The sequence below is a fragment of the Emydura macquarii genome, unplaced genomic scaffold (genome assembly GCF_026122565.2).
Source record: "Emydura macquarii macquarii isolate MOO-44397 ecotype Brisbane River unplaced genomic scaffold, CSIRO-AGI_Emac_v2 contig_3534, whole genome shotgun sequence".
Taxonomy (NCBI): Eukaryota; Metazoa; Chordata; order Testudines; family Chelidae; genus Emydura; species Emydura macquarii.
The window spans coordinates 1043850-1067600 of NW_027133671.1; the positions used below are offsets into that span (position 1 = coordinate 1043850).

General features: G+C 45.2%; 1 protein-coding gene across 3 annotated transcripts in view; it reads left to right on the plus strand.

The window, feature by feature from the left end:
• TEDC1 (tubulin epsilon and delta complex 1) overlaps nt 1-23751 on the plus strand; it is a 146108-nt gene that overhangs the window by 95632 nt on the left and 26725 nt on the right. For 2 of the 3 annotated variants that reach the window (XM_067536349.1, XM_067536350.1), the window contains one exon: nt 1234-1446. The exons of the other annotated variant lie outside the window; for it this stretch is intronic. In XM_067536349.1, coding sequence (XP_067392450.1) covers nt 1234-1446 — 213 coding nt within the window. The remainder of the gene's footprint in view (nt 1-1233; nt 1447-23751) is intronic. 3 annotated transcript variants of the gene reach the window in all.

The window sequence follows — 23751 nt, forward strand, 5'->3', positions numbered from 1 at the left end:
GTCAATGTCATCTTCAAGTGGTTGTCATGTGTCATGTCAGAATGCAGGTAGCAGAAGCTGTCTACTTGTTTGGTGTCCACATTATTCAGGATTACTTTAGTCCCTTCATTTTTTATGTTTCCATTAGTTTGGTCTTTTGTTCATTTATTTACAATTCCCATTCTCTGGCTGTTGTGTACTGGTTAGTTGCTGCTTCTTGGGTGTAGTCCTCTGTAGATATTATGATATTATATGCAAAGTAATGGTGACTGATAATTTGCATGAGATCATGCAGTCTCCATCGGTGTTACTGAGGGCGTTGGATAAGATGTTTTCTAAGCATAGAGCAAAAAGTATTGGACTGAGTATGCATCCCTGTTTAACTCTAGTTTTCAAATCAGTCTGTCAGCTCACCATTGACACTTAGTGCATGCCACATTATACACAGACTCTGCAGTATTTGAATCAGCTTGCTGCCAAAACCACACCACTTGAGTAGTTTCCACAGAGCCTCTGTTAATGGAGACAAATGCTTTCGAATGCAACGAATGTGTCAAACGGGTCTGACTGATATTGTAACCGCATGCAGTATCTTTGGGGAACGTATCGTGTTAAGGTTATGCATAGTTTATGTATCACTGTGGGCTAAGGATTGTATGCAACTCTGGGGCATGGAAGGGTTGCTTTTAGCTCCTCCAAGGGGATTAAGGTCACCTAGGTGGTAAACACCTCCAGAGTGTTACTGCCGCCTGGGGAGGCCTACATATACTGGTTCAAACTGGGTTTTCCAGAGACTAGCAGTAAAGAAAGGGCTTTTGACAAAAAAGTTGCAGGCTTTCTTTCTGATCTAGCAAATGGACAGGGCCTTCTGTCCAAGGGGGAACCCAACCCTTGTGCAAGGATTGGAAAGACTAGGGCCCCATTAGACTTAGTGGTTACCTCTGGTAAGCTTACACTGTTACCACAGTGTAAGGGAGGGGTTATGCAGCCTTAAAACCCACAGTCAGGAGGGAGAGAGGCATGGATGTTTGCTAATTCAGAAATACACTAAAACATGTATTTGTTAGCAAGCTGAGCAGATTCTGTTCAGTAGTAGTACTGCTTTTTAAAAAATATGTGGAGTAACCATGTCTGAGACAATCACAATCAATTCACAATAAGTTCTTAAAGTTAAATATTCGGGAAAGACATGGCAAGCAAATTATTTCCATTTATATAATGTTAATGAACTTTTACCATGTATGTTTTCTTTAGGAAACTGTATTAGATACCCTGACTGAAGACCCAAATACATTCAAGTCACAGGACGTTTGTAAAGAGAAAAGCACTTTGCCAAATGCTAACTTGTGTTGCCACAGTGCTAGCAATATTATTGGAGAGATTGACAAATTGACCAAAGATCTAGTGACTCTGCATGATGGGCTGCATGAGCTAGTTACTTGTAAGAAGTCAGCATGGTATGAAAAGGTAAGGATTGGATTTATTTCTTGACTTAAAGAAAATACCTCATTGTTCCATTTTATTGTCATGGGCAAAATGACTGCTCCTGTGTATGAACCATAATTTGATTCTCACCTCAGAACTCCTAGAACTCTTATTATGATTACTTATTATTTGTTTCAGATAATGCCCACAAAGTGTTAGGTGCTTTTCAAACACAAAACAAGGTACAGTCCCAACTCCAAATAGGTTATGTTCTGAAGCCAGACAAATGTGATGGTCCCTATTGCAATGAGGATACATTCTGAAGCCAGACAGATGTGCTTGTATTGTGAGGGGAAGGCGTCAGAGGATAGTGACTATGGAGAAGGAGGTGGTAGGAGGGGATAGGATCACGGGGCCAAATAGAGAGAAAGAGGAGGACAGCAGGTGGGAATCCCCAGTGTTTGTTATGGTGGCAAAGGAGGAGAGATTAATCATGGAGAAAAGAGTGGGGAGAGGTCATAGCTGATCTTGTCAGTTTTCATTGAGAGGGAGTCTCCTGGATGTGGCTGAGGTAGTTGAATAGGAGGAAAGTTTAGGAAGGAAGTTGAAGGTTGCAAAGAGGTAGCAGAAATTGAGTATGGGAGTCAATGAGAGAGGAGTAGTGTTGCTTGCCCACAATGACAGTAGAATTGAAGGAATAGAGAACACCACTGTAGTGGAAGAAGTCTATGTGGCCTGGGAACTTTCTTCAGGGGCAGTTGGTGGCACAGGAGCAGGAGGAAGTTGGGAGTGAGCCCAGGTTGTGGGGTTAGTGAGATGAACTTGGTGATGGGACAGGCAAAATAACCAAGTATAGTGGAAAGAGTGGACATCTGTCTCTACTGAGGAGAGGGATGAGAGAACTGGGGGGAGAGGAGAGGAGAGGGTGAGTGTGGCAAAAAGTCCTGGAAGCTGATGGATCAGAGCTCATGACAAGGCTAGGCGGAGGTAGGTGGATATGGGGATGTGTTTGACGTTAAGAATCAGGTGGTGGTTGTAAAGGGAGAACTTGGATGTTCAGAAGTGGTGAGGGGAGCAGGTGTAATAAAGACAAGGATGGGTAAGTGACCTTTTTGACAAGTACAGTTGATTCAGAGTTGAAGGTCAAATGAGAAAATGATGGGAGGAGATAGGATGCTGAGGTGTCAGACAGGAAGCCGAAGTCATGAAAGATAACTGTCATGAAAGTAAGCGGGACAGCTATCAAAATCCAAGAAAAAGCTGATTGGGAAAGCTGCAGTGTGAAGGACCATAGGGTATGGGGAGTAGAGGCTTGAGGGGGGTAGAAGTAGCAGGTATATGGATGACAGTACATGAACCATTTGGAGTAGTGGGTGTGAAAGTAGGAGAGGTCACCACAGGAGAGCGCAGCTGTGGAGAGAGTGTTATAGGGGATCCAGAAGCAGGGGAGATGGTTGTAGTTGCATGGGGTGGACCTAGCTCCTTCCCTTTTGTTGACTGCTTTGCCTTGCCTGTCCCATAGTTCCTAAAGCGGTGATTGCGGTGGCCAACCAATAGCATTCTTCTGTTGAATTGGAAAACTTACCTTAATGCAATAGGAGAGCTGAGATTTTGAACACTCAAAAATAAAATAAAATTCCAGTGTATGATTCCCAGAGCAAAGTAAACTCTGACTTCACTTGATGATTATCTGTTCTGTTTATTCCTTCTGAAGCACATGCCATTGACCACTGTGGGAAGACAGGATGTTGGGCTAGATGGACCATTGGTCTGACCCAGTATGGCTGTTCTTATGTTCTTACATTCTTACATATATTACCATAAATGCTGTTATAATAATGCCTTATTAACTTTGTGTGTGTAAAATCTCCACTTTAAGATTGCATTAATGTAACTTTCATTTCCTTGCTTTTATAAAAGAAAAAAGTAAGGAATCATTAATTGCACATTGAAATAAATGTCCCCAGTGTGTGTATTTGATAGATGGCCTGTATCTCAGTGTATCCGAGATTCAGTGAATGTAATTGAATTTATAACCATTGCAACAAATGCAGTACAGCGTGTATGGTGTTAAAGGATTGTTTATCAAAAGTACTTTCCCTTCCACATCCTACAAAGAGAGCCATTCTGTAATACTAGATGACAGCACCTTTTGGGTGATCCGATGATTCTCCATCAGTCTTTCTTATATCAGTCCTCCCAGCTGTAAATAAACCTTCTTATGCAACATATTATCCCCCTCAGTCTGTGTGATTCCTGCAGGCATGCTGAATGCAGAGTCTTCTCTAGCCCTCACTCAAACAATCTTTTACCTCTTCCCCAGAAGAAATGAGATGCTTGTGGAAAAAGACCACAGAAGGGAGAATTTGATGTGTCAGAAAAGAGAAGATGTAACAGGAGTCAGTGGATACTGACTGACCTGTCTTGGGTTACTGAGGCCAGGAAATAATCTTGGATCTCTTAAGAGAACTCCCGTATGTGGGTGTCACATCTTTATTACAGCCTTGATGCCCATTTGCTCAGAATGGATTGTATAACAAAAATGTGTGCATTCACAAAGTACGCTGTTTGAACCATTGCATCTCAGCCACATTAAAATTGATTTTCACCTGACCACTGAAGGCACATCTCCAACTTCTATAGCTCATTTCCTTTGTAAACTTCAAGTTCCTGTCACCTCCCATTGAATCTTTAGGTCTATTTTTAAAAAAAAGTTCCCAAGCTGTTTAATAATAAATGCATTCCTTCCTTCTTGAAAAGAGCTAGGGCATTTTTGCTGAAACTTTCGAAATAAAAATAAAAACCTGAAGAGAAACTTCCCAAACTTCAGCCCCAATCTGAAAAGGGCCTTCTAAAACAAAAAATTATTGGCAGCCTAACTGTAGGTATTTCTCAGTGTATAGTAATATTATTACTATGATGTCTGCTTTTCATCAGAAAACCAGCTCTTTGTTGACTGGTTATGATTGTGATATAGGAAGTAATTCAGCTAGTCATATAGTTAACTTTTTAGTTAGTTTATACACAGCAGATCTTTCAGTTAAAATGATTTGTCCGAAATCCCTCTTTAAAATTAAAAAATTAGCTCTTGAATAGGAAGTTTTTGTTGTTCTGAGGGTCTTTTTTTGAACATGTGGCTGGAATGACACTTTAATCAATCCAAACTCAGAAAGAATTTCTCTGTGCACAAATGCCAACTTGGCAGACAATTGAATATTATTATAAAATTTAGATGTCTTCTGTCATCCAGACTTATGTGACAGTTTTACTGATACCTGTGTGTGAGGGAGTAATGGGTTCAGAAACTTGGGGAAGGGGAGAGAAAACATACCTGTATATCCAGAAATGTGATCTGAATTCTTGGCTTTATTCTGTTCCAATGAGAATCAGGCAAAAACTTAATTCTCTGGAGACATTTTCAGGGTTTGTAAATGATCAAAAACTTGCATGAAATGACTGAGCTTTAAAAATGATTCTCTGCTCAGAAATAAATTAAACTGTAAAAGAAGAAATGTACTTCTTCCAAAGAGAAATTGCTGTTTGTTTTTTCTTTTCTGAGCATTTCATTTATTGTTTACTCCCCAGTTGGAGGGGGGATTTGGTTTCAAGCTGAATTAAACATTCAGAACTGCACACTGAAAACATTGAAGATGTTTGGCTGTGGATGATAATTTCTTTAGTTTTATTCAGATAGGCACTTACACCCTGCTGCGCTTCTGTGAGGCATATGATGCTGCAATTTGGGAGTCTTCCCTTTCCTCAGCAGTCCAAGTCAAGTCAGAATCCCTTGCGGTTATGGTATGATTATGTTGTACTGCTAATCATGAGTCCCCTTTGAGGATAAACCCACATTGAGTAGTTCTGATCATACGAAGTTGCATACATTCTCTCCATACAACCCAGTGTGGTTGCGTGCTTGCCAAGTCATGGATCTGAATATTGAGGCTTGTTGAGTATACAAGAGATTTTTGCCCTTGACTCATGCCATAACTTCCTCCCCCATTTTTCAGGGTACAGAGCACTGAAAGCCGCTACTTTCTTTGTCTATGTTGTGGTGCATGTTCCCATTCGGTTCAAGCATCATCTAGGGTTACTGGTATTTGTGCTTTAGTATTTTTCCTGTTTCTTCAGCTTGCTCATGAGGAGCAGTACCTGTTGAGTCTCTTCTCCTCTCTCAAGTTTATCTTTAAATGTGCGTTTTCTTTACTTTTGTCTCTTCTTTATAATATTGCATGGAATGTAATGGCATGAGAGATAGCTCTAAGGTGCACATGACAGCCCTAAATTCCTCAACCTCTTCCAGAAGTCCAGTGAGTGAAACCTGCTAAAACTTGAGTGGTAGAGTTGGTGGTTTTGATTTTTGAGAGGTGTCTCATTGCGTAGCAGGAAGGAAGAATAGGACCATCTGGAAGAGCAATACAGCAGAGCACAAACAATCCAGGAAGTTTTTGGAGAGTGTCACTGACAATTTCCTGGTGCAAGTGCTGGAGCAACCAACTAGGGGCTGTGCTTCTCTTGATCTGCTGCTCACAAACGGAAGATTTGGTAGGGGAAGTACAAGTGGGTGGCAACCTACGCAGCAGTGACCATGAGATGGTCGAGTTCATGGTCGAGTTCATGGGGCCGGATGCAATGCACCCGAAGGTGCTGAGGGAGTTGGCTGAGGTGATTTCAGAGCCATTGGCTATTATCTTTGAAAGCTCGTGGCAACAGGGGGAGGTCCCTGATGACTGGAAAAAGCAAATATAGTGCCCATCTTCAAGAAAGGGAGGAAAGAGGATCCAGGGAACTACAGACCGGTCAGCCTCACCTCAATCCCTGGAAAAATCATGGAGCAGGTCCTTAAGGAATCCATTTTAAGGCACTTGGAAGAGAGGAAGGTGATCAGGAACAGTCAACATGGATTCACCAAGGGAAAGTCATGCCTGACCAACCTGATTGCTTTCTATGATGAGGTGACTGGCTCTGTGGATGTAGGGAAGGCGGTGGATGTGATATACCTTGACTTTAGCAAAGCTTTTGATACTGTCTCTCACAGTATTCTTATCAGCAAGTTAAAGAAGTATGGGTTGGATGAATAGACTATAAAATGGATAGAGAACTGGCTAGGGCATAGGGCTCAGCGAGTAGTGATCAATGGCTCCATGTCTAGCTGGCAACCGGTCACAAGCGGAGTGCCCCAGGGGTCGGTCCTGGGTCCGGTTTTGTTCAACATCTTTATTAATGATCTGGAGGATGGGGTAGATTGCACCCTCAGCAAGTTTGCGGACGACACTAAGCTGGGGGGAGTGGTAGATACCCTGGAAGGTAGGGATAGGATACAGAGTGACCTAAACAAATTGGAGGATTGGGCCAAAAGAAATCTAATGAGGTTCAACAAAGAATCTCCATCCTTAGAGGTTTTTAAGCTGAGGCTTGACAAAGCCCTGGTTGGGATGATATAGCTGAGGTTAGTCCTGCTTTGAGCAGGGGGTTGGACTAGATGACCTCCTGATGTCCCTTCCAACTCTAATATTCTATGATCTATGAATAAAGCCACTTGCAATGAACAAGCATCAGCCCCTGCATGTCCCAGAAGCCCAAGAGCTGTGCCTAAATTTAATCTGTCTCCAAACTTGCTCCTTATTATGGATATACATGGACATTGCTTGGAACTGGACATCTTATGTGATAACCCCCTTCCTCCCCTGGGAAACGGATTATCACACATTGTGCTATGTGTTCTCAAGGTAGACCTCCACGTCTCTTGTCCCAGGGTCACCAAAGAAATGCTTGATTAGGTAGCCTATAATCAGGCATTCTTAAAGATGCCCCAAATATGTCCATCTCTTCTTCTGGACTACTTCTATTGTTGTAAGTGGTGGTGCTCATTCTAGGACCTCTTCATTACTTATTTTATCTTTCCCTTTTATTTTGAATATTCTATACAGACACATGCAGCCATAATGAAGGCAGAAGTCTTTAGTTCTGTCTGTTTCAGAAGTGAAACAGTGGAGAAGGCCAGCCACAATGTCAGAGTGATTTGCAGGAACGGGGAACAAACTAGAGAAGATTTCCATTGTACAAACGCAAAGAATATCCAACCCTCCTCGCCACACCTTCCTATGGACTCCCAGTCCTGTCCTTGAATACACTTAGATCAACTTACCCAGACTCACCTGTTTCTGCTGCCCACTAGGACCAACATTTTATGGGGCTGCAACTAGGCATGAGCTGGTAATATTACAGCACTGCTGCATCATCTAGTCTGGTGAGGTCTGTTGAGACATGAAGCCCCCTATCTGATGATAGTAGTCCCTCCTGATCCCATTTTGTCTCCAGGGAGCATTGAAAGCAGGTGAGTCTGAGAGAACTCTTGTAAATGCATCCAAGGACAAGAATAGCTGAGGTTAGTCCTGCTTTGAGCAGGGGATTGGACTCAATGACCTTCTGAGGTCCCTTCCAACTCTATGATTCTATGAATAGGAGTGCATAGGAAAGTGTGGTGGGATCTTGCCAATTTTGTTCTGAAACCAGTAATCTATGGGATTCCAGCAGGGGCTGGCTGGACAGATCTTTTCAATAGGCTTTGGAAAGTGATATTTCTTCTTCAAGTGCTTGCTCCTGTCGATTCCAAGTAGGTGTGTGAGTTCAGTGTGCATACTTGCTGGAAGGGTTTCCCCCTAGTGGTAACTGTAGGGTTGGCTCTGGAGCCTCCTGGAGTCATGCCTTCATGGTGCCATATGTAGGGCCCTGCCAATCCCCTACCTCTTCCATTCCTTCTTACCGCTCATGACAGTCATTGGAACATTAATTTTCTCTTGCTCTGCAAGCATTTTCCTAGTGATTGTTTTGAACTGATACCTGTAAATAATCAAACAGTGAGAGTTAGTTTGTAGTTGGTAGTTCCTGTCACACTGGTTTGATTGGGGGGGGGCATTTGTCATATTGGTTAACATGAATATGTCAAAATCATAACGATTCATGGAAGATATACCATGTCAGGTGCCGTTAGAAGGAATATATCGTGCTGAGTAAGATATTAATACTTATGTTCATGTATTATATGTAAAATGGAAGTTATGGATGTATTTGATATTTCTGTATGTCAGTTTGGGCTGGCTGGGACACCCAGACAGAGAGGTGGCAAGACAATAGCCTGCTTAATGGCCCATTAAGACACTCACAGAGGCAAGGGGCCCAGGAAGAAACCCCAGGCATACCTGAAGAGTTACCAGGATTGGCCCATGTGACTCTGGACCCCAGGCATATCTGAAGAGCCACCAGGATTGGCCCATGTGACTCTGGACTCCATTTTAGTTCTTGTGACTTTCCCCAGGCCGCATGGCCCAGGACAGAGGGTATATAAGATCAAACCACAGAATCCATTTTGTCTATGTTCCTGTCCAGCTGCAGACACACACCTACATCTGGAACAATTCACCTTGCAACTGAACTGAAGGACTTAGACCCATCCAGGTACTGGATGTGAACCAGATGGAACTATACAGGCCTGAAACTCTGCATTTCTTCCAGAAACCTGATGTATATGGACTTTTAATCATTTGTATGTATGTAATTTGCTTTAACCCTTTAACATTTCTCTCATGGTTTCTTTCTTTCTTTTTACAATAAACCTTTAGTTTTAGTTACTAAAGGATTGGCTGGTAACGTGGTATTTTAGGTAATATCCACACTTATATTGAACTGGTGCTGTGGCTGACCCCTTGGGGTCAGAGGGAACCTTTGTAGTAAAAAGCATAGAGTTTAAATAACTGGTCTCTTTACTGGACCTAGTGCTGATTTGGGAGCCTGGAGCTGAAATGCAGTAAAGGGAGCTGTGTGTATTTGTATACTGGCTTCTGTGGGGATTCAGAAGTGCAGTTTGTGGTTGGTTGGGAAGCCTGGCTTCAGTGCCACCCACCAGTGCTGGGAGAATCTGCTCTCCTTTTACAGCCTGCCCTGACCTTGGCATTATCAGTTTGCTACCCTGGGCACGGACGGGTCACAGTTTCTAGTTATAGTGGTTTAGTTAGTTAGGACTCTGTTTATCGGCCTCACTTTTCCTTTTGTGGGGTGAAGCATGCCTCGTTCCCCCAGCTTTAAGCCATGCGGGGCTTGCAAAAAGCCTATGTCCCAGAGTGATCTCCATACCACTTTTCTAAAGTGCCTCAGGAAGACCCATCAGAGGGATCGCTGTAAGGTCTTCAGGGAATTCTGTGCTCGGACAAAGGAGAGGAGTCAGAGGTTGAAGTTTACCCTAATGAAGGCTGCTCTCCAACCACACTCAGCTCAGTGCTGAAATCAGCCGAGCTGACACCTCGTAAGTTGGCTTCAGTGCAGAATGCACTGATGTCCGTAAGAGAGACGGTGCCGAGGAAGGACTCTGCTTCTAGAGACCCCCGGCACTGTCATGGGTCACCAGCACCACGAGACACCTCACGGACAAAGCATCATTTGCATTCCCCTGTTCCGCATAAGAAGTAGAGGAAAACGGACAGGGGACACTTGCCGATGCTCAAAATAACGGGATATAAGGGTTCGAGCAGAACACAACCCACGTTGAGCCACTCAAGTGCTGTATCTTCGGCCATGGTACCGTTGACTCTGGCCCCAGAGAGGGGTCCGTCGAGTCTGGTGCCTTTGGACTCTTCACCTAAGGAGACCTGCAAGGAGGAGCTACAGCTCCCCTCCATGCAAGAGGCTTTTGAAGAGGCCAGAGAGCTGAGAGAGAGCATGGCACTGACACTTGCCCCTGGGAGCATACATCACCCACCTCAATTGGGTGAAGTGCTGCCATATGGTGCTGGAACCGGCACTGAATATGACACCAAGCCCGGCACTGAGCACAACGTCAACACCAGCACCGAGTTTGAGGAACCAGCACCGCGGGACCCTCTGGGAGCAGGTCATGAGACTGCCCTGGTCAGAGCATCATCATCTTCATCCCCAGGTGAAGCCATAGCGGGAGCCTCAGCTGCACCAATTGCAGAGGACAGTAGGATTCATCAGGAGCTCTTGAGGAGGGTGGCACAGAATTTGGGGCTCCAGAATGAGGAGGTTTCCGACAATGCAGACCTATAGTAGACATTCTAGCCCCTGCAGGTCCATTCAGGGTAGCACTGCCACTAATAATGACCATTCATGACACAATGAAGTCACCACGGCAGACTCCTGCTTTTCTGCCTCTAATTGCAAAGAGGTTAGAGGGAAGGACCATGGACCATGAATATCTGTATACTCACCCCCAACCAAGGTCAATCGTAGTTGCAGTGGTCAATGAGCATGAGAGGCAGGGTCATCAAGGCCCCATGCCAAAGGGAAAGGATATAAAAAAATTGGGCCTTTTTGGTAGAAAGGTGTATTCTACTGGTGGGCTCCAACTCAGTATCACGAATCAGCAGGCGGTTTTGAGCAGATACAATTTTAACTCTTGGAGGCTGTGTTAAAGTTCTGAGTCTATACAATCAGACTCTAGGCTGGAGTTCACAGCTCTAACAGAGGAAGACAAAGTGGTTGGAAAGGCCTTGCTTCAGGCGCTGCATGGCGGATGCATGGCTTGCACCATGTCTTTGGTGGTAGCGATGTGTCAGAGCTCATGGCTACAAGCCTTGGGCCTCCTTCACGAGATCCAGCAGATGATCCAGGACCTTCCCTTTAAGGGCCCAGTGCTGTTCTCTGAGCAGGCAGACTCAAAGCTGCACAACCTTAAGGACTCTCGGGCCACTTTAAAGTCGCAGAGGAGGCATTTCAAACTTCAAACCCTGCCTCGGTTCTACCAATCCCAAGCCAGGCAGGACTATCACCATAAGAGGGGCAAGAATTACAGGAGGAGACCCTCTCAGCCAAGGCCCTGGACCAGAGAGACAATCCCATTTAAAACAAAACTTTTGAGGGTGCACCTGAAGGCAGCATACCAATTCAGGACTCAGATTTTTCACCCCTATTCTTTTCAGACTGGCTATCCCACTTCTACCATGTGTGGGCCCAGATCACGTCGGATCGCTGGGTACTACGTATGGTAGAACTGGGATACTTCCTTCAATACAGCTGTCCCCCTCACTTCCACCCCCACTGTCCCTGTGTCTCTTCAGAGACCCTTCTCATGAGCAGCTTCTAATCTAAGAGGTGCAGGTGCTCCTAAAAGAAGGAGTGGTGGAGGAGGTTCCTTGGGAGCTAAGGGGCAAAGGGTTCTATTCTCGCTGCTTCTTAATCTCCAAAGCCAAAGGCAGTCTCAAACCCATTCTGGACCTATAAAACCTCAACAGATTCATGAAGAAGTTGAGGTTCCGCATGGTCTCTTTGGCCTCGATTATTCCCTCCTCTGATCCAGGGGATTGGTATAGGATGCATAGTTTCTTACTTGTCAGTCATTAAGTCACAGAAGATTTCTCCGATTCATAGTCAACCAGATTAACTACCAGTTCACGGTGCTTCTGTTCGGCCTTTCTGCAGCCCTTCGAGTGTTTACCAAGTGTATGGTGGTTATCGCCTCATTCCTGAGAAAGCAGAAGGTACAAGTCTATCCGTAAAGGTCGCACAAAGGTGCAGGTGGGAACAGACATACAATTGGTAAGGTCAACCTTCGCCAAGTTGGGCCTCCTGGTCAATGTGCAGAAGTCGACCTTGACTCCCACTCAGAGGATATTCATAGGGGCAGTGCTAGATTCAAACCAGGCCAGGGCTTTCCTTCTGGAATCTTGATTCCAGACTATATGCTTCACCATAGAGAAGTTAAAACAGCACCGCACCACTAAGGCCCGGAACTGCCTGAAACTGGTGGGGCACTTAACGGCATGCACATATGTTGTTCAGCATGCCAGACTATGTCTGACCACTCCAGGTCTAGCTAGCATCCGTGTATCATCCATCCCAAGACCACATAGACAGGGTAGTCTCGTTTCCTCCCTCTGTGGCAGAAACTCTCCACTGGTGACTCAATCTACAGTTGGTCTGCATAGAAGTCCCCTTCCCCACACCTTCCCCCTCGCTGTTCCTGGTCACCGATGCGTCACCCATCATTGATGGGCTTGGGGAGCTTATCCTGGTTGGCTCAGTACCCAAGGCTGCTGGTCCTAGGCAGAGCTGTCACTCCATATCAATGTAAGAAAACTGAGAGCAGTACACTTTGCCTTTCAGACCTTCCAGTCCACCTGGAACGCAGATGTATATTGGTCATGACGGATAATACAACAACGATATTCTATATAAACAGACAGCATGGAACAAGTTCCTCTCTCCTGTGCCAGGAAGCCCTCACACTTTGGGACTTCTGCATAGCCCACTTGATTCACCTCAAGGCATCCTACCTGCCTGGGTTTCAGAACGAGTTGGCGGACCACCTCAGCAGGTCTTTCTTCAGCCACAAATGATCTCCACCCGGATGTGGTGAACGACATCTTCCAATGGGGAGTTCTCCACAAAGACTTGTTTGCAATGAGATGCAACAGGAAGTGCATGCAGTACTGCTCCTTCCAGAATCACAACCTGGGATCAGTTGTGGATGTATTCCTCATCCCTTGGACAGACCATCTGTTCTACGCATTTCCACCCATCTTGCTCATTCACAAGGTCCTGCTGAAGGTCAAGAAAGAAAGATCTTCTGTAATCCTGGTAGCCCCAACATGGCCATGCCAACACTGATACACCGCGCTCCTCAACCTCAGTGGAAACTCCTATCAGTGTACCGCTGATTCCAGACTTGATCATTCAGGACCAGAGTTGCCTTTGTCACCCCAATCTAGAGTCTCTCCACCTCATGGCGTGGAAGTTCCATGGCGTACTCTCTGGAACTAGAGTGCTCAGAACCAGTCAGAGAGATCCTCTTTGGCAGCAGAAAACCTTCCACCAGGGCCACTTGAGCTTCTCCATCTGGTTGACATAGAAGGGTACTCCACCTATGCTGTCATCAATACCTTTCACTTTGGACTACCTGTTACATCTCAAACAGCAGAGGCCATAGGTGTTGTCAGTCAAGGTCCACCTAGCTGCAGTATCGGCATTTCATCCCTGGGTTGCAGGTTCTTTAGTCTTCGCCAACCCAATGGTGGGGCATTTTCTAAAAGGTCTAGACGGGTTATACCCTCAAACGCATCAGCCGATTCCCCAGTGGGATCTTGACCTTGTACTGTCAAGACTGGTGGGTCCTTCTTTAGAACCTCTAGTGACATACTCGCTTCTCTATCTGTCCTGGAAGGTATCCTTTTTAGTAGCCATAACTTTGGCCAGGAGAGTCTCAGAAGTCAAGGCCCTCATGTCTGCACCTCCTTATATGGGTTCCTTCAAAGATAAGGTTCAGCTGTACTTTCCTTCCACAGGTGATGTCACAATTCCACTCAAACAAGGACATATTCCTTCCGGTTTTCTGCTCAAAGCCACATGCCAACAGCTGAGAGCAGAAGGTGCACACGCTGGACATTAGACAGGATTTGGCTTTTTATATCGAGAGGACTAAAGCCTTTAGAAAAACAACGCAGCTCTTCGTATCAATAGCAGACAGGATGAAAGGCCTTCCAGTATCATCACAAAGAATCTCTTCATGAATCACATTGTGTATAGGACATGTTACGACCTGGCGAAAATACCAGCCTCGGCGCTCACAGCTCACTTCACAAGGGCACAGGCACCAGCAGCGTTCCTTGCTCAGATCCCAATCCAAGATATTTGTAGAGCCACGACATGGTCATCTGTTCACACCTTTGCGGCGCACTATTCTATTACACACAAGCCAGTAATGATGCTGCATTTGGTAGAGTGGTACTGCAATTGGCAGGTCATTGAACTCTGAGCCCTCCTCCTATTGATCTGCTTGAGAGTCACCTACTTGGAATCAACATGAGCAAGCATTTGAAGAAGAAAAACAGTTACTAACCTTCTGTAACTGTTGTTCTTCCAGATGTGTTGCTCATGTCTATTCCAAGACCTACCTGCCTACCCCTCTGTTGGAGCCAGCCGGCAAAAGGGAACTGAAGTGCATATATGCAGCGCCATGAAGGCATGATTCCAGGGGGCTCCAGAGCCAACCCTATGGATATTACTAGGGGAAAAACCTTCTGGCGACTGTGACCTACTTGGAATGGACATGAGCAACACGTCTCAAACAACAACAGCTATGGAAGTTTAGTAACAGTTTTTTCCAGGACCCTTGTGGGCAGAGCTGCGCCTTGTCCCACTGCTCTGAATGTGCTAGTGGAAACCATTTTAAGATCAGTTGCTGAAAATAATTTCAGAACATGGTCATTTTTCCCATGTTGATGGTGCCCATCTAGTGCAAAGTATTATTTATTCCCCATGATGACCACATCACACTGTCTGTCTATCTCTGTCTATATCTATCTATTCACTGACTGAGTGCCAATCTGCATGTCCACTTTTCATTCTGCTGATGTGCAGCATTATTGCTTCATTATTAAAAAGTAAAATCTGTCTCTAACACACAGAACTTCGTACAACCCCCTATCCTTCATGGCGTTGCTGGGTAGAGGCTGGATCTATACAGAGAGGCTGTTCCTGTCCAGGGGTTCAGTCACACAGGCACCATCTCTGGGATCTTGATTTTTCACCTCTTCCGAGGAGAGATGGCTGCAATAACAGTGTTGTGTGTGTCTCTCTTTGGTGCATAAGGTGGAATAAGGACAGAATATTCGGTTAGCAATTGTGACACAGGATAGCTGGGTCACGGGGCAGCGGGAGATGGACTTAAGATACAGCTTTTTGTTTTGTTGTGTTTGGTATAATGTAGCTAACAAAATGTGGACCTTTGACATGTATTGGCCTTCTAGTTATGCCACTGGAGTAGGACTCTGGATATCCCAGTTCATTTTCTAGCTCTGCCGCAGACTCTCTGTGACCTAAAGCATATCACGTAATCTCTGTGTGCCTCTGTTTCTTATCTGTAAAAGGGTGGTGATAATCCATCCTTTCACTTGCCCTAAGTCGGTCATGGCTGTTTAGATTGTAGGACTGTCTCTTGTTCTGTGCATGTAGAGTGCTTAATACAGTAAATTCCAGTCTTAATTGCGGCCCCAGTTAGTCAGGCACTATTACAATACAAAGAATAAGGATGCTATTCCAGTTGGCTTTGGACTGTTCCACTCTTGATCGGGGCCTCGTCACCCTGCTCCAGGTTGAAGCAGTTGCGGTTTGAGAGGTGCTCCTTTTGTGACAGCACACTGCTTGTTTCTGCCTGCCTCACTCCGTATTTGATCTGCATTGGAAAGCAGTCAGTTCCCAAGAGTCATTATGGTTTTATTTCCTGTAATAAATCACTGTCTGTTTTAGATCAGCTTCTAGATGAGGCAATTTCCAGACGTGCATTGAGGAAAACCTGTTCTGTGTCTGAGGCTGTGGCTTGATGTGTGGTCACTGAGGTCACAATAGTGCTGACATCATGGTGGAATAGCTTGGGGTTTCTTTGACATTCAGGGTAGATCCTGACCTGTTATGCCTTACCACAAGTACCTCTGACTGAGAAATTGAAAGATCAAACAAGAAAATGCTCAAGTGATTTTAGAAGCCCGTACTCAGGCTCCTTAGTATTGGGTCTCAGGACTTTTGGCACTCTCATTGTCATGTCCTCTTCACTTGCCTACCCCTTCAGGTATCCTTTCTCAGTGGCATCTTAACTCTGATCTGAGGTAACCATACCTATCTCTTGTATAGCATTTTTCATATCGAGATCTCAAAGTGCTTTACAAAGGACGTTGATATCATTATCCCCATTTACAGTTCGGGGAAACTGAGGCATAGGAGAGGTGACGTGACTTTCCTAGGGTATTCCCATAGAAGCCTCCAAGAGGAAATGTAGACCCTTATATGGAGTTGGCTTTATTATGATCCATTGGCATGGTCTAATAGTATTACGGTAGTCACTTGTTAGTAGCAACACATCTTTGTCCTTTTTCTGCCTTGCTCCTAAGCAGCTGTTGCTGTTATGGGGAGTGTCGTCTGACCGAAAGCAGATTGCTTTATGTGATACATAAAACAGAACAGTGCACCAAAGGCTGTGTACCCCACTGATGCCCTGCACCGCTTCCCTTGCAGAGCCAGGGGCAAAAGCCCTGACGTCACCCCCATCCAAATTGAGCCAAAGCTCGACATCCCCCCGTTACCATAAGCAAGGTCCCCCTGGCCTCTGGATCCCTGGGGTGCTGGTGGGGGTGGCTGACGTCCCTTGGTGTTACCCGTCACCGTTGGAAGGTGTGGCACATCCATTTGGCCCTGGGCCTGCCACAGTGCCAGCTCAGCCCGCAGGGCCTGGTTCTCCTGCAGCGTGACTTTACTTTCCATGCTGCCTCGTAAACAGAGCCCATGGCAAAGCCAAGATTGAGCCCTCCCCAGTGGACTCTAAATTTGTTGAGGGTTCTTTTCTTCTTTGAAGTAAACCTTTTTTTCTTTGATTTTTGTGCCATTTAGTATCGTTCATAGGGACTTTGCAAATATGAAGCTATAAAGTAAATTAATGAAATGAATAGTTAATTGCACAAGCCACTTGGGGTGTAGGAAGGAGCAAAAAATACAGGGGAATGTCTGTTGCTGCACTTCATTTGGGGAAAAAAGCTAGTTAAAAACTTTTATGCATGTCAGGATATTTCCTCAGTACTCCCTCTCCCCCCCTTTCCCTATAGGCCCAGAGCGCCTATATATTCCACTTTGTGTTTAAAAACCTCCCGTCTGGAACAATAAACATTTGTCAGTTGAGTTTTTCATAGAATAATAGAAATGTAGGGCTGGTAGGGAACTTGAGAGGTCATGAAGTCCAGCTTCCTGTGCTGAGGCAGGACCAAGTACACCTGCAAAATGGAACTGAAGATCTGATGGGGCCACAGGAGGCACCCTGGAAAATACTTGGCTGGCTGGCCTCTGGCATGGAGATGGGGGAACAAAACCCAGAGGCAAGAGGAAAAATTCACTCAAAGGGAGCAATGGAAGACATGGGCAGTAGCACAACGAATGAGACCAGGTTCATGCTTTATGTACAGTTTTAATGTAAATTAAACTATGGGCCAAATTCTCAGCTAACATAATTTTCTTGGCTTCAGGGAGTTGTGTTAGCAGAGAGTTTGTCCCTGTATAAAGTTAGAAATTCCTTAATTGTTATTGAAAAGCTCTTGTGTTTTGGTACGTTGATCCCTGGTTTAATTGTTATGACACATTTCCCAATATTTCTAGGAAGGAAATTCCAAGCTTTGTGATATTAATAAGTAAATGCATAAAACATGCAGGAGACTTAGCGAGTCGTTTCTTAAGGGCATCATGTGCTCTGCTGTGCTTGTAGGAGGGCAGAAGAAGGGGAGAGAATGATGAATGGGACAACTTTTTCCCAAGAGCAGATTCTGCTATTTGTTTTCTTAGGGTATGTAGCACACCTTTGGCTAGGACAGAGTAGTCAGCATTAACCAGCTTGGGATATTCAATAAAATAAAAAAAGTTAAGGATTTGTTCTTTGCAGATATAATTTGATGTGTGAATAACTGAAGTCAGAATGCTGAAGCACATGCACTAGTAGTTAAATTGCAAACCAATTCTGAACACACTCAAAATGTGTAAAACTGCAAATAAATTACCTAGCTGAGCACTTTCCATTGAGCTCACTTCAGACTCTTTGCAGGCTTTAGCTTCTTCGGAAGAGGGATGGGAAATGGAGACATTGTAAAATATAGTGCTGTCTTTTATTTTGCGCAATCTTCAGTCTGTGAAAGTTTCTCTCCTGCTTACCAAATGGTGCTACTTTCCTTTGGGGACGCAGCATGCTTACTTAGGTGCCAAAGTCAGTTATAATATAATCAACAACCAACATTAATATTTTACCCGCATTGTTTGCTAACATGTTGGAAACTGACCAAGTCAATAAAATATGAAAACGTCTCACAAACGCAGCTCAAAAATTATGTTTCAATAAATCTTGAATGAGCTTTTTTTAACAGTAAACTGTAAGAAATCCCATTCCAGTGACGGAACTTGTTTTTTAGGAATTGTAAATATTTTAGTGCCTGTTTCGGAAGTGTGTAGAGTGTACTTGTGTTTTCATAGTTAAAATGTAATATCTGGAGATAAAGGTAAGCGAGGCCCTGCAGGGTTCCAGAGTGTGAGATGAGAAAAATCCTAGCTCTGCCTTTGTCATTTGCAAAAGGCTTTGGGTGTGTATGGGGTGGCCGGGTGGGGGCGAGATCACCTCATATATCAGTTAAAAATATAATTTCATCTCATGTTGTTTGATTACTCTGGGAAATCCAGAAGGTGATAGTCCATTTCACATGCTCTGATAGGAGAATTGAAGAAAAATGATTAGGTGCTTGAAAAGGTGAAATTACTGGTTTTATGTTGCAAATTACCCATTTATTTTGGAGAAGTCACTTTGGTTAGTGTCATTTATAACCAGGGCGCACATAGTTTAGTTTAGTAGTTTTGATAAGTGTATCTTTAACGAGCACACACAGAGCCAGTCTTTGCTGCTAGTTACACTATGGGCTATCTCCATTGAAATTCAGTGGGGTTACTTGCATTTGTCACAAGATATTATGACCTGTTGTACAGTAACCTTGGGCAAATTTTGCCTGGAGGTCCTCACAAAATAGGCAAATTAATGTTGCCTTCATTTTATATGATCATGCAACCCATGAATGACATAGAGTTCATCCTAGGATGCTCCATCTTCACCTGAGCCATATCCAGTCAAACTATTTGGACCTTGTAGAGCAAGAGTTTTCTCCCAATGCAGCCCCTTGGCACAAATTTGGTGGTTCCAAGAGCCAGAAAGCTGCTAGATCACCCTAAACAGGGATCCCCTTTGCATGGAGGAGTCTCCAGCTGTTGCAGAGATTGCATAATCAGCTCCTGTGCCATCCCCCTGCATAGGTGGTGTGTTGAGGCATGGCCAGAGCATTGCTGTGCTCCAGCAATCCCTAATTGGCAAACAGCTTGTTGGGTGCTGTAGCCTGCTATTGTTCTTTAAAGTAGCCCCCAGGCTAAATTTTTTTTATAAGAGCCCAATAATCCCATAATAGCAGCCTTTTAGAAGAATAATAATTTCCCTGATGGCCTTCTGGTGCCCTTTGCAATCAAAGAAAGACCATCAGAACATGTCCCTTGTCTCAACGTTACAGGTATTTTAAAAGTGCTGGGGACCCAGCAGTTCTTTTTCGAGCAGTGTCTTTATTGGTGCTCAACTGTAGGTATGCTTGCGTTCCTTCGCGGTTGATCAGAGAACTTTGGTAGCAGTGTCTGTGAGGTCCACACATATGCTGTTTCTCCTCCTGCTGCGCCATGAGGCTAACCAGTGCGGTGCATGGGCTAACCCACCTCAACTCCTTCTCAACTGCCCCTGGCTAGAGGCAGAGCCATTAGCAGTCCGTTAAGACTATTACTTTATTTTACATATCTATAGGTAGTTAGCTTCTAGTTATAGTTCTAGTTGTAGTTTTTTTCTCTCCTTTCTTATTTTACCTTTAAAAATAAAATAAGATAAAGACTTTAATTTCTTTCCTGCTTTTTTTTCCCCCGGTGGGGACCCTTCCCTCCAATGGGTTATGTCCAGTTTGTCGAGCGTCAAGAAGTGGCTTACTTGTAAAAAGGCAGTCCCGATTGCGGACAAGCACTCTCAGTGCATTCATTGCCTCAGGAAAGGCCACATCCAGTTGAAGTTTGGTCTTTGCCAACAACTCCAACCAGATCTCATAAGGACAGAGAGCTCTGCTGGAAAATCATCTTGATGGAGGTAGCTCTCCAACCCAAATCACCTGGTAGATGTGAGTCTTCCCCACAGCCTTCTACATCTAAGGGCTATGGGTTGAAGAAACAACCCCCTAATAAATAAACAAAGAAGAGAGTGGGAAATAAGTGATCTCCATCTCGCTCGGTATCTTTGACACCGTCGGCACCGAGACCATCTTCAGTCCAGCACCCATGGCTCATGGAGAGGGTGATAGGCCAATGGACCCGATGGACACAGGGACCAAGTCAACGGTGCTGAAAGACAGGAGTTAGCACTCCTCTAAAAAGATACTCCAGTACTGAAGTCCACATTAGTACTGCCAGCAATGGCTCACCTGGCACTAGAGCGACCGGTGCAGACAAGATTCCCTTCCCCCAGCAGCACCACCACTGATGCCGGGACAGTTGGTCCTGGTGGAATTCCGCCATTCCAGAGACCTCCGCATGCTGGATGCACCGGAGTTCCCACCTCCCGGTACCGAGACCTCTGTACCGAGCCTTTACCGAGCACAGGGGAAGTATACCCATTGCCATACGTGCCCCTCCACTCTCTAGTGAGGGTTCAGACAATGAGTCAGAGGAGGTCGTGTCGCAGTACTCATCCCAAGTGCCAGATGGTGCGCACTACCAACAGAGCCTACAGATATACCCGCAGAATGCCCTACCACCACCATCTTGGTACACCCACCCATAGGCATCACCACTGGGCTCTATGCCACCACCACCTCAATGGTCATATTGAGACCCTTGGGCAGCGCACTGCAGCATGCCTCTCGGGCTTCAAGCCCAGCCAAGAACCATCGAGAGACACCCCTCAGCTGCAGTATCCAGGGCTTTGGCCACATCTGCAAGGCATAGAGGAGTAAGAGGATGGTACCGAGAAAGAAGTGACACCGAGAACCATATCCTCCTCTTCTCCAGATGAAGCTGTCATGCCTCCCCCACCATCTTTGGCAAATGATTTTCATCTCTTCCAGAAGCTGGTGAAAAGAGTGGTAAACACTCTCCAGATACCATGGGAGGAAGTCAAGGACAGCCACCATCAACTTCTGGACATCCTCCACTCCTCCTCCTTAAAGATCGCCCCCTCTGCTAATGAGGCCATTTTACACCTGACAAAAACCATATGGCAAATGCCAGCATCTGTGGCACCTGCCTGCAAGCGAATGGACAAAAAATACTATGTCCCTGCCAAGGAATCTGAATTCCTATTCTCTCACCTGCCACCCAACTCCATCGTGGTGGACACCATCAATTCCTGTGGCCGACGACACCAGCTGATGGCTACTCCCAACAATAGGGATTGGAAGCACCTAGACCTTTTTGGTAGAAAAGCATACTCTTCAGCCACTCTCCAATTCCGTATCACCAACTACCAGGCCCTCATGGTGAAATATGATTATATAAATTACTCAAAACGGAATGACTTTATTGAAAAGATGCCAGAAGCACACTGTGACCAATTTAAGACCATTATCCAGGAAGGCCAATTAGTGGTAAAGACATTGCTTCAGTCTGCCCTTCACATGGCTGACACAGACGGTAGGTCCATCTCCATAGTTATGGTGATGCAATGGGCCTCATGGCTCCTCCATCTGTCAGGCTTTCCAAAACAGGTACAGTCCACCTTTGAGGACCTTCTTTTTGAGGGCACAAAGCTCTTTGCTGAGAAGTCTGATACTTCCCTTCACACCCTGAAGGACTCCAAGACTACTCTGCAGTCACTGGGTATCTATACACCAGGACAAAAGAGACAGTTTAGTCCCCAATCCCAGCATAAACCACACACATTTCAGTATCAACCTCAATGCCACTACGAGCCACAAAGAAAGAGAAGGGAAATTCCCTAAGCGCAAACCTGACCCAGAATCTTCGTTATCCAAGTATCACTTTTGATGGGCAGATTGAGGCACTTTTAAGCCACTCCCCCTGACTGGCATAGCTGACCAACATTTCACACCCATTTGGCCACTGATTGGCAGTATTCCACAGTGCCTGGAAATGCATGACATTGGACAAATGGGTCCTAGAGATTGTTCAAACCCAATACTCCATCCATTTTACCTCCTTATCCCCACTACAACACCCATCCCCATCCCTCTTCAGGGACCCTTCTCACGAGAGTTTACAGCGAGAAGAGGTATATTGTCTCCTGTAGTTAGGAGCTATAGAACCAGTACCTTAACATCTATGAGGCAAGCTTTATTTCTTAATACCCAAAAAGAAGGGAGGTTGGAGACCCATACTAGACCTCAGAGCTCTCAACAAGTTTGCCAATGCTCAAAAATTCAAGATGGTCTCTTCATCAATTATCATTCCAACGTTGGAACAGGGAGACTGATTTTTGGCCCTGGATCTCCAGGACACACATTTTCATATCTCAGTCTTACTGGCTTACAGATAATTTCTCAGATTCACCCTGGGACATGACCACTACCAATAGAGTGCTCTCCTTTGGGCTATCATCGGCCCCAGAGTATCTTCCAAAGTTCTCTCAGTGGTGGCCGTTTATTTACGTTCCCAAGAGGTAATGATCTACCTCTACCTGGATGATTGTATCCTCAGAGTCCAATCTCTCTGAAAAGCTCACCAAGTCACCAAAGCTACGATGCACTTGTTTACAGAACTGGGCTTACAGATCAACACCGAGAAGTCAATTCACACTGCAGTACAATGCCTGGAATTCATAGGGGCCGACCTCGATTCATTACAAGCCAAATCCCTCTTGCCTCAGCACATGTTCCTCTCCTTAGTCACACTCACAGACAACATTCAAAACATCCCACAAATACCAGCCAGACTCTGTCTCTGACTCTTGAGGCATATGGTAGCTGGTACGGCGGTTGTACCACATGTCAGGCTTCACAAACCGTGCCCCCAAATGTGGTTCAGCTTGGTTTACAGACAAAACAGGGACAATCTGGACAAATCCCTGTCACCAGCCACCAGGATCGAAAACTCCTTAGACTGGTAGAAGAACTCAGCCAACATTTGCAAACGGATCTCCTTCTTGCAAACCTCACTGTCGTTCCTCCTCACCACTGATGCATCACTCATAGGGTGGGGCACACATCTAAACGGCCTCATGACACAAGGTAAGTGGTTGTCCATGGCAATGTCCCTCAACATCAATCTTCTCAAGCTTAGAGCGGTCAGGTATGCCTGTGCCCATTTCCTCCTGCTAATCATAGGAACACACACAAAGATTCTAACAGACAACATAGCCTGTATGTACTACATCAGTTGACAGTGGGGAGTCAGGTCACTCTCCCTATGTGCAGAAGCAATGAGGCTATGGAATTGGTGCATCTCCCACAAGGTCATACTCTCCATGGCTTACCCCCTGGGCACATAAAACTCGATAATGGACAGTCTCAGTCGCAGATTCCCACACGACCAGAAGTGGGCGACAGACCCGACAGTACTTCATGATCTGTTCAGGTGATGGTGGACACCATCCACAGACCTGTTTGCCACTCACCTGAACAAAAGCTGTCCACGCCACTGCTTCAGAGCAGGGATAGGTCAACATTCTCTGGGTTTTGCTCTCCTCATCCCCTGGAACAGGGATCTTCTCTAAACTGTTCCTCTGTTTCCCCTACTGTCCTGATGAAAATAAACAGAGATGGAGCCCACGTCATTCTGATTGCTCCTACT